The 18,450-nt window shown below is 43.5% G+C and overlaps 1 protein-coding gene and 3 non-coding genes across 4 annotated transcripts; 2 read left to right on the top strand and 2 right to left on the bottom strand.

Moving 5' to 3' along the window:
* Positions 1–6,543: 6,543 nt before the first annotated feature.
* LOC125590865 lies at positions 6,544–6,650 on the top strand. The gene has a single exon (XR_007326867.1). It is a non-coding gene; the product is annotated as a small nucleolar RNA R71 (small nucleolar RNA).
* A 2,411-nt stretch (positions 6,651–9,061) lies between these two features.
* On the bottom strand, positions 9,062–9,168 carry LOC125590914. Its single transcript, XR_007326914.1, has one exon. It is a non-coding gene; the product is annotated as a small nucleolar RNA R71 (small nucleolar RNA).
* Positions 9,169–9,298: 130 nt separating this feature from the next.
* On the top strand, positions 9,299–13,207 carry LOC106432247. The gene is made up of 5 exons (XM_013873097.2): positions 9,299–9,499; positions 9,575–10,586; positions 10,642–11,376; positions 11,769–12,636; positions 12,730–13,207. Exons 1-5 carry the CDS (start codon positions 9,299–9,301, stop codon positions 13,205–13,207), a joined length of 3,294 nt encoding a protein of 1,097 aa, XP_013728551.1.
* A 2,165-nt stretch (positions 13,208–15,372) lies between these two features.
* On the bottom strand, positions 15,373–15,479 carry LOC125590831. Its single transcript, XR_007326833.1, has one exon. It is a non-coding gene; the product is annotated as a small nucleolar RNA R71 (small nucleolar RNA).
* Positions 15,480–18,450: the final 2,971 nt, after the last annotated feature.

The following is an 18,450-nucleotide window of genomic DNA, read 5'->3' as shown; positions in this document are numbered from 1 at the left end:
TCCATAACTCCTGTTATTGTTGCTGTTGTAGTTTTGGCTATACAGTTTCAAATACTGCGAACTCTGGTTGAAGTTACTCCTCTGTCCATTGCCATAGAAGTTCTCGTTTCCACTATGGTTTCCAGACCTCTGGAATCCAGCTCCACTGATGAAGTTCACATCCTACTCTACTCCTACTCTATCATCTGTATCTACAACATCTACATCCTCTACTAAGCAAGCCTGCTTCCTGAGAAGCTTGTGAACACTCTCCAACTTTGCTTTCACCACATCCATCTGCTCCTTCCCAAGGATAGCTGCAGATTTCCTTCTTTCAAAATCAATGTTCTTGGTGCTATTTCTGGATGTCAAGTTCTCAATGAGTCTCACAGCCTCTTCTGCATTCCTACTGTTGAATTTTCCTTCGCTAGACGCATCAAGAGACATCTGATACTGTACTGCGATGCCTCTGAAGAAAGTGATGAGTAACTGCACTTCATTGAATCCATGGTATGGACAATCCCTTTGATAAGACTTGAATCTGATCCAAGAGCTTCTGAATGACTTTGTAGGCTCCTGCGTGGATGTAGCAATCTTGTTCCTCAAGTCTTCAGCACGTGTCTCATCAAAGAAGTTACGCATGAATGCGTTCTTGATGTCGGCCTTGGATGTAAGAGTGTCTGTCCCACGAGTGTGTAGTACTACAGCTTCAACTCGAAATCGACGCTCTGGATACCTGGAGGACGAATAGCTGATCTGTTGGCATATAACTGATCTGGATAGTTGTAATCAGCCAACGTTCTGGGTCGAGCAGCCTTATCTACAGGGTGAGCAGCCTCATCTACAGGGTGCTATTTCTGGATGTCAAGTTCTCAATGAGTCTCACAGCCTCTTCTGCATTCCTACTGTTGAATTTTCCTTCGCTAGACGCATCAAGAGACATCTGATACTGTACTGCGATGCCTCTGAAGAAAGTGATGAGTAACTGCACTTCATTGAATCCATGGTATGGACAATCCCTTTGATAAGACTTGAATCTGATCCAAGAGCTTCTGAATGACTTTGTAGGCTCCTGCGTGGATGTAGCAATCTTGTTCCTCAAGTCTTCAGCACGTGTCTCATCAAAGAAGTTACGCATGAATGCGTTCTTGATGTCGGCCTTGGATGTAAGAGTGTCTGTCCCACGAGTGTGTAGTACTACAGCTTCAACTCGAAATCGACGCTCTGGATACCTGGAGGACGAATAGCTGATCTGTTGGCATATAACTGATCTGGATAGTTGTAATCAGCCAACGTTCTGGGTCGAGCAGCCTTATCTACAGGGTGAGCAGCCTCATCTACAGGGTGAGCAGCTCCTGTAGCATCAGTATCAGGCTCAGGGATTACAGTCCCCTGAGCATCTATCCTCTGACCTGCTGCATTACGCAGATGACCCACCTGGTCATGCAGGTCTCCATTCTCATCTCCCACAAGAACTAAAGTCGCAACCATGTCTCGCGGCTCAGTATCGATCGATGTTCAGGATAAGGTATCAATCGATGTCGTATAGAAGATATCGGTCGACGGAAGAGTAGCTTCGGTCGGTGGTGGTCAGCGAATGTCGGACGATGAAATTGGTGTCGGGGTCGTTGTTGGTTGGCGAGCGTCGATCAATAAACTAGTGTTGTTGTCGATCTATGAGGAGCGTCTTTCTTTGCGGATCGAACTTGCAAGATCTGATGAGAATAGCAGTGGTGTTTCCTTGTTGCTTCTGGTACTCCTAGGCATGCACCTGAAAAAACAAGAAAAAAAAATTATGCCAGAAAGTGGTTTAAATAAGTAACCTAGACTAAATCAGACTAGATCTATAGGCAATCAAAGCTCCCCGGCAACTGCGCCAAATTTGATCTCACTCAAATTACCCTAAGGAGTGAATTGCTCTCTCGAATAAGAGGTTCAATTGTAGTATTTAGGGATCAAATCCAGAAGGAGCTAGGGAACCTAATAAATCTAATCACAGTGATTAAGCTAGGTTGATTATGATTAAATGTAAATAGCAGGTTGTGAGCAAGGTTGTTGCTCGATTGCTTTGATTGGGTGTTTTACACTTAAATGAAATAGCTAGATTTAGGGTTTCTATTAAGGTAATTAGGATTATAATCCTACAGATGCTTAACAGTTGTATGCATGATATTATAGAGCTCAATCACTTATGAACAACTGATCGGCGTTCGCTTTCTAAGTATGTCTATTGACCAGATATAAGCGTCGATTGATGATTCTAGAGGAATATCGATCGATACATCTTTGCACCGTCGATCGATTATTCTATAGGAATATCGATCAATGCGCTCTTAGTCAAGCTTTACGCGCGGGTGGAATAATGCTCACTAGGCTTACTAGATCAGTTTTCGCCTTACTCTAACAATCCTAGCTCAATTAGGACGGATTCAGGGTAAGATTCAAGTGTTAACTTGTGCCTAGAACTCCTAGGTCAAGGTTATAGCTAGCTAAACGAGAAACATGCATTAATGACAATCCTAATGATGAATATCACCACTAGCAATCTATAGTTGGTGTTAATCCCTCATAACCTATTTGAACCCTAAATCTAACAGTAGAATTACTCAGACATAGCTAAGCAATTCATAACAACAGTAATGTATAAAAACTGCATAGATATATAATAGATAATAATGGAGTTCCAATAACAAATCTCTTTGGATCTTCTCTCCAACTCTACTAAAATCTTAGAAAACCTTTTTGCTGTCAAAACTAGAAAACAAGAAAGCATACTTTGCCTAAAAAACTTTGGCAAACTATAAATATTAGGTTAAAAATCATCCGGGGCAATCTTGTAATTTGGTGAAGTCTTGGGCTCTAAGTCGGCTGGAACCAAACGGGCTTCTGCGCGTTTCACTGTCGATCGATGTCACAAGGTGTGCATCGATTGATTATTTCCTCTGAATTTCGACCTCTGGTCTTGCTCGATGGTCAGCTCGGATGTCCTCTCCTTTTATCTCCAAAAATGCTCCAAAATCATCACTTTCTTCCAAATAACTCATGAACCTATAAATATACTAAATAGACTCTAAAGCATAGTAATTAGTTATTAAAACTTTTATAAACCATGGCTAAAATTGCTTAAAATCCATGGCCTATCATTAGGATTGCTAGAAACAAGAGACTGCTGATTTAGTTAAGACTAGTGAATATATCGATCAGCTCACTTACATTTTTCGAAGGTAGCATCGATCGAACGCTAACTCAATAGCATCGATCAATGCTCGATCTATGTCAACAAAAGAAAGCTGAGATATTGGACTTAGTAACAGATTTGATTTGAAGCGAAAGCTGGACATCTTATCCATTAGACATCAAGTTCTAGGATTGTTATCTGCATACCTTAAGCATTCTATATCATTGTAATCATGATTGCCTTCACCCTGCTTTACTTATTTATTTATTTCTAATTTACTGCCTAGCTTAATCTCCAGATCGTCCTTATAATTTTTCACCACTGTAACTACATGTAACCTTTCTGGTTCCCCTGCTCTCTTCTCTCTTCTCTGAATCCAATTTTTTTTTACTGGAAAAGTTGTAGGCGAATAGTGGGGTCATCGCTAATGTATCTACCCCTCGCTTCCAAACATTGTGTGATCATTTTATTAATGTAAAATAATGGGGTCACAGGAGACATTCCTACCCTTCTACACCGCAAGAAATCATTTCAATCTTTTGTAAATATATATGAATGCCAAAGAGAAGTGGAAGAAAAACCAGGGACACTAAGTCTAATACCTTCCAGACTTGCAAGAGGATTCCGATCCAATGTTTACCGAGCCCAAGACAAGCAAGTTGAGCTCAATTAGGTTGGAGGTCAGTTTGGTTCTTTCAAACATTCTCAGCAAGTGTGAATAATTGGCATGATGATCCACTTCAGCATCTATAATACAATCTGTGACACCCCCGATCGTAGATGACCGGAAATGACACGGTCGATGTTCCTCGATGGTTGATCCGAGGTTCTCAGAATACTTCCTATCACTTTAGACCAACAACCAAAGAACACCAACGCTCCTATCAGATATCACTCTAGGCTTTTCAACCCGAAAAAGCAATACCTGATAGTTATTTCATCCGGACAAGGACTAATATCATATGGAACCCGTACTTTAAAAACATTCTTTATATATCATTCAAAAGCATCTTAAAAAAATTGTTATAAATTAACCTCGAGGTTTTCGGTCAACAAATCTTATATATAAGAAATATCAAAACGCCTTTGCAAGGATAATAAAACTACCGGTTTCTAATGATGTTCCTTCCAGTCCTAGAGTAAGGTCTCCCGTCTACTGGTTACCTGCATCACAAATGAGTCATGAGTAACTAGTTTACTCAGTGAGCCTAGTCCCCCACCCCAATGTATATTAATAATATCTCAAGAAATCAACTCCATTTGTATGCAGTGGAAATATGTTCCATAACTAATAAAAATACATATTTAAGGCCTATCCTTCCATTGACGTGAATCTTATCTTAAACATCACCTCCACGACACCCGCGATTCACTCATACTTATAATATATATATAGACTAAACCCGGAAAACCACAAAGGATAACCGAGCCTAGCGAGGAAATGAATATAACCACCATCTCCATTAAATATTCCAAGATCCAACATCTAGCGCTGCATGCAGTTACACGGCCTCCAGGATGCGACCCCATCATCGTGTCTTCGTGACCTTGTTCCGTATCGCATGAACAATTCACGGTAATGCGGGAACTTTCGGGAGAGTGAGTATACAATAAGATTTCACATCATTTATACTCATATATTTAATAATATAATATATTAGTACTTGAGAACAAGTACTAAGGTTCAGAATAAACCTCTACGAACATTCATAAATATTTATTAAGTGTTTACACTAAGTAAACACTTCACCAATTCAATATTGATCAAGAGACAAAGCCTATCAATCATCTACATTTTCAATCATGCAACACTAATTCATACCTCTTTAATCATCTATCTAGACTCACCTTTGATTCTATGAGATTGGCTAGGGAAGACTAGACTCGAGCTCAACTAATAACACTCCATTTCACTCCTGATTCAGAACGTGTGGATACAAGATCAGTAAGGTCGATTCCAACAGAAACTGTACTCAGCTTAGTTCAAAGCAGTTCAGTTCGGTTCAAGGATAATTCAGTTGAGCTAGGCCCTTAAAAAAAATATCTAAGCGACATAACAGAACAGAGATCAATCCACATAAGGGCTTAAAAACTAACCTGGACAGGAAGCTTAACAAATCAGTCCACTTGTTCCATAGAAAACTTCTCTGAACTTGTAGCTATGGCTTACCGATTTCCTCAAGCTTTAAGATGAACTTTGTTGATATAAACTTCAAGCTGAACACACGTCTAACCTGATCAGGACAAGATATCCATGATAGGTTTAAGATCAAAAACATACCAAATCATTTTGGTTACCTAACAAGAACTGAAGCTCAAGCCAAACTGATCTCATCAAACCCATATGTTCTTACCGATAAAATCTAAGGCTAAAGAACTTGGGTGATTCTAAACTCGTGTTCCGGTTCCTCGTCGAACAAAGGGGGTGCTTCAGATCGTGGTTGCTCACCCTCCTTTTGCTTGCCCTTTTCCGCCGCTGATAACTTCTTAGGGACTGCTTCTGGTAGTGTTCTTCCACTTCTTAGTGCTACGACACTGCATTCCGTAGGATTATTATCACTCTTTCCATGTAGAGTACATTGCTGTCTCTTGACGCTCTCGGCTGTCTGCGCGATCTGAACGTCCATCTGACGCATATGGCTGGCTACATTATCGTATTTGGTACTCAGGTCATTGAACATGTGGTTCATCCTGGAATTGATGTCTGTGGTGGCTTGATTCAGCGCTTTCCCTTGAATTGCTGACCCTGGAGTAATTGCTGCATCATCGTCGCTAGAACCTTCATCTCGTCTTGGGGAGCAGTTGTTGGCGAAGGAGCGGTTTCTTCAGCAGTCTGCTGCTTTTGGTTCTGGAACTGGTTGTGTTGCGCCTGGCTCAGGACATATGTTCTTCCTTGGTACGGTTTCTGATAGCCGCTGTTCTGTCCTTGACTGTTCTGCGCGTTGTCAACCGGTTTGTCCGTCTTAGGATACGCAAAAAGGTGAGGATTGTTCCTCACGTTGGGGTTCGGGTGGTAGTTTTTGTACTCCCATCCTTGTCCATTGACGTATCTCACTTCTTGCTGATCATCCATGGTATTGTCCCCTTCAGGTGTGGCGTCTGAAACATTGTTCTCTATTGCAGCTTCCTCCATGATGAACACTTGGCTCTGATTGCCCTTCAACAGCTGATCAACCTTTGCCGCTAGATCGTCTATGCTATTTACGCTCTTGGAGTGATCATTCTCCTTGTTCTTGTTGAGTGAGCTTGACGGCATATTTTTGATCAGTGCGAATGCGCCTGGTGTTGTTTGGGTTATGAAATCTCCATTGCTCGAGGAATCAAGGGCATTGCAAAACTCATAGCTCACTCCATCATAGAACACTTCCAGTATGTAGTCATCCTCAAACCCATGGTGAGGGCATTCCCTTCGGTACTCCTTGTAACGCTCCCAAGCATCATAGAAAGGCTCGTCGGTCTTTTGCTTAAAATTAAAAATTTTATGCCTCAGAGCTGCGGTTTTCATCTTCGTGTAGAAGTGGCTTAAGAACGCTATTCTGACTTGTTCCCATGTAGTAAGTTACTAGTCGGAAGAGAGGCTAGCCAGCGAGATGCTTTCCCATCCAAGGAGAATGGGAACAATGTGCATTTGACGTAGTCTGGTGGCACTCCATTCACGCGAGAGAAGTTGCAAACTCTCTCAAAGTTCTCGATGTGGTTCAAAGGGATTTCAGCCGCGAGACCATTGAACATGTTTTTCTGCACCAAGTCGATCAAATCATGCTTGATCTCATAATCCTGTCGAGTGCAGGGAGGGGGGTTGGTGGCAGAGCGATTGGTAGAGAAATTCCGCGGAAGGTTCCACTCTCCGATGGGAGCGCCTTGTTGCTCAGCTTGCTGAGCAGCGAGTTCAGCTGCTGCTTGGCGAGCAGGTTCTTGTGTGTTGATGGTCTGTGGCATCTGCTGCATATGTTGTTGCATGAGCGCCATTGCAGTAGTGAGATCATCCTGGCCTCCGTGATCACTGATATATGGTGTTTTTAATATCATTATATGTGTTCTTTGAGTTAATTCTCAGTCCTAATTCATGCTTATTTGATATCATTCCAGGTTTGGAGCAGGTGAAAGAGTAAAGAAGAGAGTGCCATGAAGGAAGATGACATTTTGGAATATCTTACGCACAACAGCTCGTCAGATCAATCCGAAGGTTGTTCCCAAAGAGAGCAAGCGACTGATTGTTCCCGACTATTAAGGAAACCTCCAAGATTTCAGGGGTTCGCCCTATATTTTCTCTCCTTTCTCTTTACCACTGGCGCCTCCATATAAAAAGCCCATGCTATCATTTTCTAATTTCGGACGCTAGTTTGTCAAGAGAACTAGAACTCTATTTGGGCGATTTAGCAACTTGTAAGGGAGAAGACCTCATCTCTCATCACGAGAAAACCATCATGAACCCTTGTCTTTCTACTCTATTTTCTATGCAGTATTATTCAGAAATCATGTCTGTGTTACCTTTCATAATGATCGAGTAGTCGGCTAAGCTTGCTTAGGGTTTTAGGGTGTCATTCGTGTGAGCTAAACATAAATAAGCGATCTCATTTATTCTTCATTCATATTGTTCTTACTGCTTGCATTAAAATGATCACTTAATGTTAGATTTTAAGATTAATCACCTAGCTAACCGCGTAGGAGATAGCTTGATATATATTGAATGAGCTTCATATCCCTAATCAGCGAGAGTAGATATTAGGGTTTTAAGTGAACAGATCGGACCTGATCTCGCAAGGCTTGTTATCGTGTCTTGTTCCAAGCGAGAGCTTAGGAAACATGATCGATCTGCAAAGGGAGCAATACCACGACAATGGGTTGTTCCAGCTGAATGATCCGAATTCTAGACTGCATTTCAATGCGCTTGAATAAATGTTTCGCTCAACATTGACACCCGATGAAATACCCTAAGCCAGATTTTTAATTGAATTGAATTTAAATCTCTAATTTACTTGTTACTTGCGTCACTATTGCAAATCAAAACCCCACTTGTTTCTTAGCTTAATATCAAACTCATTAAGAGTAAAGTGTAAACTGGTCATTTGGATTGAATCTCAAATATTACAATTACAACTGTTAAACTTGACAGTAGCAAGGATTCATTTTTAGTGTATCAAGTTTTGGCGCCGTTGCCGGGGACCAGGCTTTTACCTTTATTTTTCGGTTTAATATTTAGTCTGAGATATCTAACTTGCTTTTAATTCTTTTTGGAAAAGATGATCCAAGTGCATGACCAGTAGACATACTCGGAGCAACGCACAAGGACCACTACATCAACTGACCAACGACGAACTCGCAAGATTAGAAAGACAGAACCGTCAACAACTGAGAACAACCGACACCAACATGGGTGATCACGGCAATCAGGATGACCTCACTGCTGCCATGGCAATCATTCAACAACAAATGCAGACTCAGCAACAACAGATGTTGCAGATGCAGCAGACCATCCAAAATCAGCAACAAGCTGCTCAAGAAGCAGCTGAGAACGCCGCGCGAGAAGAGCGTGGTGCTCCTATTGGGGAGCGGAATCTTCCGCGGAACTTCGCTACTAACCGCTCCCCCATCAATCCTCATCCTTGCACTCGGCAAGATTATGAGATCAAACCTGCACTGATAAGTCTGGTACAGAAGAGCACGTTCAGCGGTCTCACTACTGACATCCCGATGGACCACATCGAAGCCTTTGAGAGAATCTGCAATTTCTCTCGCTCTAACGGAGTGCCACCAGACTATGTCAAATGCACACTGTTCTCATTCTCTCTTGAAGGGAAAGCTTCTCGCTGGCTCCAATCTCTGTCGACCGGTTCTCTTACCTCTTGGGACCAGGTCCGATCAGCGTTCCTGAGCCACTTCTACACGAAGTCTAAAACCGCGGCTCTACGGCACATGATCTCCAATTTCAAGCAGAAGTCCGATGAACCTTTTCATGAAGCTTGGGAGAGGTACAAGGAGTACCAGAGAGAATGCCTGCACCATGGGTTTGACAATGACTATATATTGTAGGTGTTCTATGATGGAGTGAGCTATGAGTTTCGAAACACCCTTGATTCTTCGAGTAATGGAGATTTCATGACTCAAACCACACCTGGTGCGTTCGAGCTGATTGAGAACATGACTTCAAGTTCACTAAACAAGAACAAGGAGCATGACCGCTCGAAGAGTGTTAGCAGCATAGATGATCTCGCTGCAAAGGTGGACCAACTGCTTAAGGGAAACCAAAGCCAAGTGTTCATAATGGAAGAAACAGCTCCTGAGAAGAGTGCCGGTGACCTGGCGTTTGATGCTGAAATATCAGGAGACGAACAGCAAGAGGTAAGCTACGTGAATGGGCAAGGATGGCAGCTCAAAAACTTCCACCCAAACCCTAACGTGAGGTAAAACCCACAGGTTTTCTGGCCTAAACAAGACAAACTAGCTGATCCTGCACAGAGTAACCAAGGTCAGTATGCTAGGTATCAAAAGAACTACCAACCCCAGAACTATGTTCTAAGCCAACCGCAGAACAATCCACCTCAGATGCAGAAACACCAGAACACTCAGCCAGCTACCTCCGCTCCTGTCGTTGTTCCGCAAGATGAGACAAAAGCTATGTTGCAGCAACTGCTCCAAGGACAACATCTCCAAGGGAAGGCTCTAAACCAGGTTACTACTGAGATCAATACCAGAATGAACCATATGTTCAGCGATTTGAGCACCAAATACGAAAATGTCGCGAGTCATATGAGGCAGATGGACATTCAGATTGCTCAGACTGCTGAGAGCGTCAAAAGACAACAAGGTACTCTACCTGGGAAAACCGACAAAAACCCTAAGGTGTGCAATGCGGTTGAGTTGAGAAGTGGAAAGCAACTATCTGAGCCGGTAAAGAAGAGGTTCACTGCGGCTGAGAAGGGGAAGCAGAAAGAGTCGGAACAACCAACAGCCGATGCCCCGGCAGCTGAGAAGGAGAGGGAACCAACAGTTGGAACCAATTCGCCAGGACTAGAACAACCAGCTGAGACTGTCCGCCCGATTCCAGGGCCTGTTCCTGCTCGCGAATACACTCTTAAAGTCCCTTATCCTGTTCCAGCAAAGGCTACTCGTAAGGACCGAGAAGAGATGAAGTGCAGAAAGATGCTGGAGGACCTAACCGTCCGACTCCCTTTGATTGATGCGATCCAGATGATGCCCTCTATGAGCAGCTTTATGAAGGGATTGATCTCAGGAAAAATATCAGAGGAGAGCGAATTCATGACTGTCTCTAAGGAGTGCAGCGCAGTGCTTCAGAACAGGCAGATAAAGAAGCGAGGAGACCCTGGCAAGTTCGTCCTCTCTATCCAGATTGGGAAGACAATTTTCTCATGCTCCTTGGTTGATCTGGGATCCAGCGTAAATCTCATGCCCTACTCTGTAGCACGACGTCTGGGATACACGCATTTTAAACCAACTAGGATGTCCTTGGTGTTCGCGGATAGATCATAAGTCCCCGGTTGGTATTCTAGAGGATCTCCAAGTAAAAGTCGGGAACATCTCTGTTCCAGCAGACTTCGAAGTTCTAGAGCTAGAAGAGGAATCCAAAGACCCTCTCACCTTAGGAAGATCGTTCCTATGTACTGTTGGAGCCATCATTGATGTGCGGCAAGGGAAGATTGATCTCCATCTGGGGGACATAGTCATGCAGTTTGAGATGGATGAGCTGCTGAAGAAGCCGATGCTGGATGGACAGACCTTCGAGGTGGATGAAGGGATTGATCCACTGCAACCTCCCGAAGGGATGATCGAGGAGATTCTTACAGAAGATCCACTCGAGCTTGCACTAGTAAGAGCTGAGGCTAAGCTGAGTGTCGAGAACATTGACGCAGATGGGTATGCTAAGATGCTTGACTCCGTAAGGAGTATGGGAAGAATGGTGGCGAGTCTAAGTCTTAGAGAAGAGAGCTACAAGGACGAGAACACTCCAACTAGAGCGACCCCTTTACCGAACTCGCCTGTTCCGCCGAACCAACCTGATGATCCCTGGATCGAGTTGAAGGCTCCCAAGGTTGAGCTAAAATCCCTTCCTAAGGGGCTCAGGTACGCTTTCTTAGGTCTGAATTCCACTTACCCTGTCATTGTGAACGATGAACTCAATAATATGGAAACTGCATTGCCTTTGTGTGAGCTTAGGAAGTATCGTAAGGCATTAGGATATTCACTAGCTGACATACCTGGCATGTCACCTGATTTATGCATGCATAGAATACACCTAGAAGATGAATCAATGACTTCTGTTTAACATCAGAGGAGGTTAAACCCGAATCTAAAAGATGTTGTTAAGAAAGAGATAATGAAACTTCTTGAAGCGGGTGTGATCTATGCCATATCTGATAGTAAGTGGGTTAGCCCTGTTCATGTAGTACCTAAGAAAGGTGGGATCACTGTTATCACAAATGAAAATAATGAATTGATCCCTACTAGAACAGTGACAGGACATCGCATGTGCATTGATTTCAGAGAATTAAATGCAGCCACTAGAAAGAATCACTTCCCACTTCCCTTCATTGATCAAATGCTTGAGAGATTGGCTAACCACCCATATAACTATTTTTAGATGGTTATTCAGGTTTCTTTCAGATCCCTATCCATCCAGACGATCAGGAGAAGACGACGTTCACATGCCCATATGGGACGTACGCATACAGGAGAATGCCATTCGGCCTGTGCAATGCGCCAGCAACATTTCAGCGCTGCATGATGTCGATCTTTACTGACCTGATTGAAGACATTATGGAGGTTTTCATTGACGATTTCAGTGTCTATGGAAGCTCCTTTAGTGTCTATTTGTCAAACTTGTGCAGGGTACTCAAAACGTGTGAGGAGAAACATCTGGTGCTAAATTGGGAGAAGTGCCACTTCATGGTCAGAGATGGGATTGTTCTAGGGCATAAGATCTCCGAGAAAGGCATTGAGGTGGATAAGGAAAAGATCGAGGTGATGATGAGCTTGCAACCACCACCAACTGTGAAAGCTATCAGAAGCTTCTTGGGTCGCGCAGGGTTTTACAGGAGGTTCATCCAGGATTTCTCAAAAATAGCGAGACCACTCACCAGACTGCTCTGCAAGGAGATCAAGTTTGATTTCGACATCGAGTGCTTAGCTGCATTCCATACGATCAAAGGAGCTCTAGTCAGCGCACCTGTTGTACAACCGCCAGACTGGGATCTCCCCTTTGAGGTCATGACTGATGCTAGCGATTTTGCAGTAGGAGCAGTCCTTGGGCAGCGCAAGGATAAGAAACTTCATGTGATCTATTACGCAAGGAAAACCATGGATGAAACTCAATGCAGATACGCTACGACTGAGAAAGAACTCCTGGCTATTGTTTTTGCATTCGAGAAGTTCATATCCTACCTGGTGGGATCGAAGGTGATTGTGCACACAGACCATGCTACTCTTAAGTACTTGCTCACAAAGAAAGATGCAAAACCGAGGTTGTTGAGGTGGATTCTTCTTCTCCAAGAATTTGATCTCGAGATAAAAGACAAAAAGGGAGTCGAGAATGGGGTTGCAGACCACTTGTCCAGAATGAAGATTGAGGATGACTCATCTCTTGATGAAGAACACACAGTGGAACACGTCAACGCGATTGGTCTGCGCTTCGCGGAACAACCCCTGAGCATAACATCTGATTGTTCTCGCGTACCGGAACAACCAGTAGCCGTGATCCAAAAGCAGTACTCTCACCTCCCCTGGTTTGCTGTGATTGCGAACTTCCTAGCTGCTGAAAAGGAACCACTTAAGTTCACTGGAAACGAGAAGAGAAAATTCTTAAGAGAAGCGAGGCAGTATGTTTGGGATGAACCATACTTGTACAAACATTGCAAGGATGGCATATTCAGAAGGTGTGTTCCAGAGGCAGATATTCCAGGGATTCTACATCATTACGCAAGGCACTTCGCCACATTCAAAACGGTTTCCAGAATCCTCCAGGCAGGTTTCTGGTGGCCAACTATGTTCAGGGATGCTCACGCCTACATAGCTCGATGTGATGCATACCAGTGATATCTTGCATAATTCTATTGTTTTATCCATTTATCCATGTGCATTTTGATCATATAGATTAGGATTTAGCCATGTTTAGGTTGCATTTTGCATACATGAGTCCTTATCAGGTATTGGAGTACCACATGGAGTTCTTGGAGGCACTTGGAGGCATTTGGAGCTCAAAAATGAGTGTTTAGAGTGGTCATTGGGCGAGCAAGGCATGGGAGCGACCAGTCTGGAGCGACACCACCAAGTCGCTCTGATCACCCTACTGGAGCGACCTAACCAGAGCGACAGGGAGAAGTCGCTCGCGGTTTCATCACTCGGAGACGCGAGAACGAGCCCGGAGCGACCTCTCGGAGCGACACAGCGAGGTCGCTCCAGCTGAGAGCGACGTTATGGGAGCGACAGGGAGAAGTCGCTCGCGGTTTCATCACCCAGAGACGCGAGAAGGAACCCGGAGCGACCTCTCGCAGCGACACAGCGAGGTCGCTCCCGAAGCCTAGAGCGACTTGTCGGAGCGACGGGCTGAGGTCGCTGCGCGTTTTATTTCTACTCGAACTTGTGATTTCTCAAGGGCCTTTTGGTCATTTCATTATGCACGTTTTTATTTTCTAAACCTATGTTTTAATACTCTAGGAGCCACCAAGAGGGGGATCATCTTTGTTCTTAGAAAAACCACCAAAAAACCTTTGGAAAGTCATCTCTTTGAATCAATTGATCAGTTTATTATTGAGAATTCTGTGTTCTTATCTATTTCCTGTGTTTCTCTACATGATTAATCTGAAATCCAACATGGGTTTAAGAGGAATCATGGAGATTAGTGAGTAATCACCTTTTGAATTCATGGGTTAGGGAGATTGAGGGTGATTAGGTTAGAACTAGGATGTTTTAGTGTAGATCATTCATATTTCCTTGCTAGTAGAGTGAGCATAAAGCATCTTCTGAGTTGGCCACTGAGTAGTTGAACCTTAGGCATTTCCCCCCCGAAAGGTGTTCGAGGAAATGCCCGAGACAACTCTTCTTAGCTTTTAGCATACTTTGCCAAAGACATTTGTTGTTAGAGGTGCTAAGATAGCCATTGGACTTGCTAGTTATGATTGCTTTCATATTATTCAACCAAAGACATTTGATGTTTGAGATATGTTAGCAAATGAGCATTCATCTAGACATAGAGCTTGCTTAGAATTGTGTCTAGGCTTAAGGTTGATAGTTTGATTGATCATTTGCCATCCTTAGTTCGATACTTGATCACCCAAGGTCTAATCCCTATGCCCATGAGTTCTCTTTTCCCTTAGTCAAGAAGTATCATTCTGTTATTGCTTTCTAGTTTTAGTCATAGCTTAAAACCCATCTAAATCATTGGTTGCACTTAGATTAAGTGAGTACTTGCATTCTCAGTGCTTTGATATCCCTCAGAACTGGTTCGACAATCATTTATACTACAGCATTTGTCTTAGGAGCCTTGAAAACTCCTAACATCAAATTGGCGCCGTTGCCAATTTCTGAGTAGATTTAAACATTGAGATTTAGTCAATTGCTTGAGACTAAGTCATTTTTATTTTCTTTTGTTACTGACTCTTCTTCACCTCCCTTTAATCTACAGGTGTATGAACTTGCGGAGCAGGGGTCCATCAAACCTAGTTCCAAGAGCAGCAGACATCAGAGCTTTAGAGAGAGAGTGTGCTAGAAAGAGAAGAGAAGAAGAACATCAGGCTCAATTGCAGAGACTGAACACTGACATGGGAGACGTTCATCAAGAAGATGCAGGCGTCAATGGCGCTAACAACAATGGTCCACCTAACCAACAGCGAGCAGCTCGGCCCATTGGCACTTACGACCGTCCAAACATTCATGGTTATCGATTGGGAATCCGAGCACCCGCTGTGGCAGCCAACAACTTTGAGATCAAGTCAGGACTCCTCAACGTGATCGAGAACAACAAGTATCATGGCTTGGCTCTAGAGGATCCATTTGATCACTTGGACAGGTTCGACAGCTACTGTGGGTTGTCAAAAACCAATGGTGTCTCCGAAGATGCCTTAAAGCTCAAGCTATTCCCTTTCTCTTTAGGGGATAAAGCACGTCAGTGGGAGAAGTCTCTACCAAGCGACTCCATCACCACTTGGGATGACTGCAAGAAAGCATTCTTGGAGAAGTTCTTCTCTACTTCAAGAACTGCTAAGCTGAGAAACGAGATCTCCAGCTTTCAACAGAAGGGCTTGGAAGGTTTCAGTGAAGCCTGGGAAAGATTCAAGGGGTACCAAGCTCAATGCCCACACCATGGTTTCTCTAAAGAGAGCTTGCTGAGCACATTCTACCGTGGTGCTCTTCCTAAGTACAGGGCCAGACTGGATACAGCTAGTAATGGATTCTTCTTGGGGAGAACTGAGGAGGATGCAGAGGAGCTGGTTGACAACATGGTTAAGAGTGATGCAGTCTACAGTGGAGACCACGACAGAGGCAGTAGATCTGATGATAAGCAAACGAGGAAGGAGTTGAAAGCTCTACAAGATAAGATAGACATCCTCCTTGCTGATAAAGCTACCCAAGAGCAGCTGCACTTTGTTGGCAACCCAACCCAAGAGACACCAGCTGTTGTCCATGAAGTTGAAGGTTTGGAAGGTCAGGAAGAGTTGTGTTTCATCAACAACAATGGTAGCTGGTACAAGAAAGAGCCCAACTTTCAGTACAACAACTACCAACAGAAATCCTATTCCAACAACCATCAGAGTGGTTACCAGCCTCGAAACAATCAGCAAGGCAGCTATCAACCACAGCAAAACCCTCCTCCTGGTTTCAACAACAAAGGCAACAATTCTTCCCAACAACAATCTAATCCCTCTACCTCCACCCCTCAAGTCAGCAGCACTGATGCTCTACTGAAACAAATCCTGGAATCTCAAACAAGAAGTGAGAAGCATGTTGGCTATGAGTTGAAGAATCTTCACTCAAAGATTGATGGGAGCTACAATGAGCTCAACAACAAGTTCAGAGCTTTGGAGAACCAGTTTGCTGCCATGAACACTCAACAAAATCGCCAACAAGGTTCTCTACCTGGAAAGTCTGAGCAAAACCCCAAGGAAACCATGAAAGCTATCACTCTCAGGAGTGGTAAGGAGTTACCTCAGAGAGCTCTCACCAAGGATGCTGAGAAACAAAGTGAGGGGGTTGCCATCACCATAGATGATGAAGTGGTGATTGTTGATGAGAAGACCAATGACGAGATCTTGGAAAAGATAGTGGAAGCCAAAGGAAAAGGAAAGGTTGGAGAAGAGAAGAAAACAGTTAAAGATGGTGAAGTTGTCACTCCTGCAAGTGAAAGTTCTTTTGTTCCTCCTGCCTATGAACCTAAGCTTCCATTCCCAGGTCGATTCAAGAGGCAGTTGCTAGAGAAGTACAAAGCTCTGTTTGACAAGCAAATGAGTGAAGTCCAGGTCACAATGCCCATTATTGATGCTTTCATGCTGATTCCTCAGTACAGTAAGTTCCTAAAAGATGCTGTAGCTGCAAAGAAGAAAGAGATGGAGGGCATGGTGATTCTCACTCATGAGTGCAGTGCTATCATTCAGAGGCTGGTCATACCAAAGAAGCTAGAAGATCCAGGATGCTTCACATTACCTTGTGCTCTTGGGCCTATGGTATTCGATAGGTGTCTCTGCGATTTGGGAGCTAGTGTCAGCTTGATGCCCCTATCTGTTGCTAAGAAGCTCGGTTTCACTCAGTACAAGAAGTGTAGACTTTCTCTGGTATTGGCTGATCGTTCAGTTAAGTACCCTGTGGGTATCTTAGAGGACCTCCCAGTGATGGTTGGAAATTATGAGATCCCTACAGACTTTGTAGTGCTTGAAATGGGTGAAGAAGCTCAAGACCCTTTAATCCTTGGAAGGCCTTTCTTAGCCACAGCTGGAGCCATTGTTAATGTGAAAGAAGGCAAGATTGATCTCCATCTGGGTAAAGGGCACGTTCTCCATTTCGACATCAAGGAGGTAATGAGGAGGCCAACAGTTCAAGGGCAGGTGTTCTACATTGAAGAGATGGACGCCCTTGCTGATGAAATCCTTGAAGAGTTGTCACTAGAGGACCCTCTACAGCATGCTTTGACTGTAGAGAAAGAGGCTGAGGTGGTTGAGAACCTGGAGAGTACTGCCTATGGGATGATGCTGGATTCACACCAGGGGTTTTTCAGTGAGGATCAGTACGAGGAGCTTCCCCAGATGGTTCACCAAGAAGTCTCAGTCACTCAACAAGAGGACAACCAGCAAGATGACTGGAGTGAACTTAAGGCACCTAAAGTGGAGCTTAAACCTCTTCCCCATGGTGTAAGGTATGCATTTCTTGGTCCTAATGAAACTTACCCTGTCATTGTGAGTAGTGAACTTACTGAAAGTGAGCTATCTGAACTTTTGAGAACACTTAAAAGATTTAGAAAGGCAATAGGTTACTCACTAGATGACATCAAGGGGATATCACCCTCTCTGTGCATGCATAGGATACATCTTGAGGATGAATCAATGACTTCTATCGAGCATCAAAGAAGGTTAAATCCTAACCTGAAGGATGTTGTAAAGAAAGAGATTCTTAAACTCCTAGATGCTGGTGTTATTTACCCTATCTCAGATTCTAAATGGGTATCACCTGTGCATGTTGTACCAAAGAAAGGTGGTATCACTGTGATTAAGAATGACAAGGATGAATTGATACCAACAAGAACCATCACATGTCATAGAATGTGCATTGATTACCGAAAACTAAACTCTGCATCTAGAAAGGATCATTTTCCATTACCATTTATTGATCAGATGCTTGAGAGACTTGCAAATCACCCATTCTATTGTTTCCTTGATGGGTATTCAGGATTTTTCCAAATCCCCATACATCCCAATGATCAAGAGAAAACGACATTCACATGTCCATATGGTACCTTTGCATATCGAAGGATGCCATTTGGTCTATGTAATGCTCCAGCCACCTTTCAAAGGTGCATGATGTCAATTTTCTCTGATCTGATTGAGGATGTTGTGGAGGTATTTATGGATGATTTCTCTGTCTATGGATCTTCGTTTTCTGCTTGTTTGTCAAATTTGTGCAGGGTCCTACAGAGATGTGAAGACACCAACCTTGTGCTGAATTGGGAGAAGTGTCACTTCATGGTCAAGGAAGGGATTGTGCTAGGACACAAGATTTCAGAGAAGGGGATTGAGGTGGATAAAGCCAAAATCGATGTTATGGTTGGTCTGCCTCCACCAAAGACAGTGAAA

Source organism: Brassica napus, chromosome C7, assembly GCF_020379485.1.
Source record: "Brassica napus cultivar Da-Ae chromosome C7, Da-Ae, whole genome shotgun sequence".
Lineage (NCBI taxonomy): Eukaryota > Viridiplantae > Streptophyta > Magnoliopsida > Brassicales > Brassicaceae > Brassica > Brassica napus.
Note: the sequence above shows the minus strand (reverse complement) of the source record. Positions and strands in the feature narration are given on the sequence as shown.

What these genes read in the sequence shown, in the direction of transcription:
- LOC106432247 (XM_013873097.2), top strand. Translation starts at nt 9,299, where the DNA reads ATGACTTCAAGTTCACTAAACAAGAACAAGGAGCATGACCGCTCGAAG. An exon ending in CAGGAGACGAACAGCAAGAG is followed by an intron (nt 9,500 to 9,574) that starts GTAAGCTACGTG and finishes TAAAACCCACAG; the next exon opens with GTTTTCTGGCCTAAACAAGA. An exon ending in GCCCTACTCTGTAGCACGAC is followed by an intron (nt 10,587 to 10,641) that starts GTCTGGGATACA and finishes GTTCGCGGATAG; the next exon opens with ATCATAAGTCCCCGGTTGGT.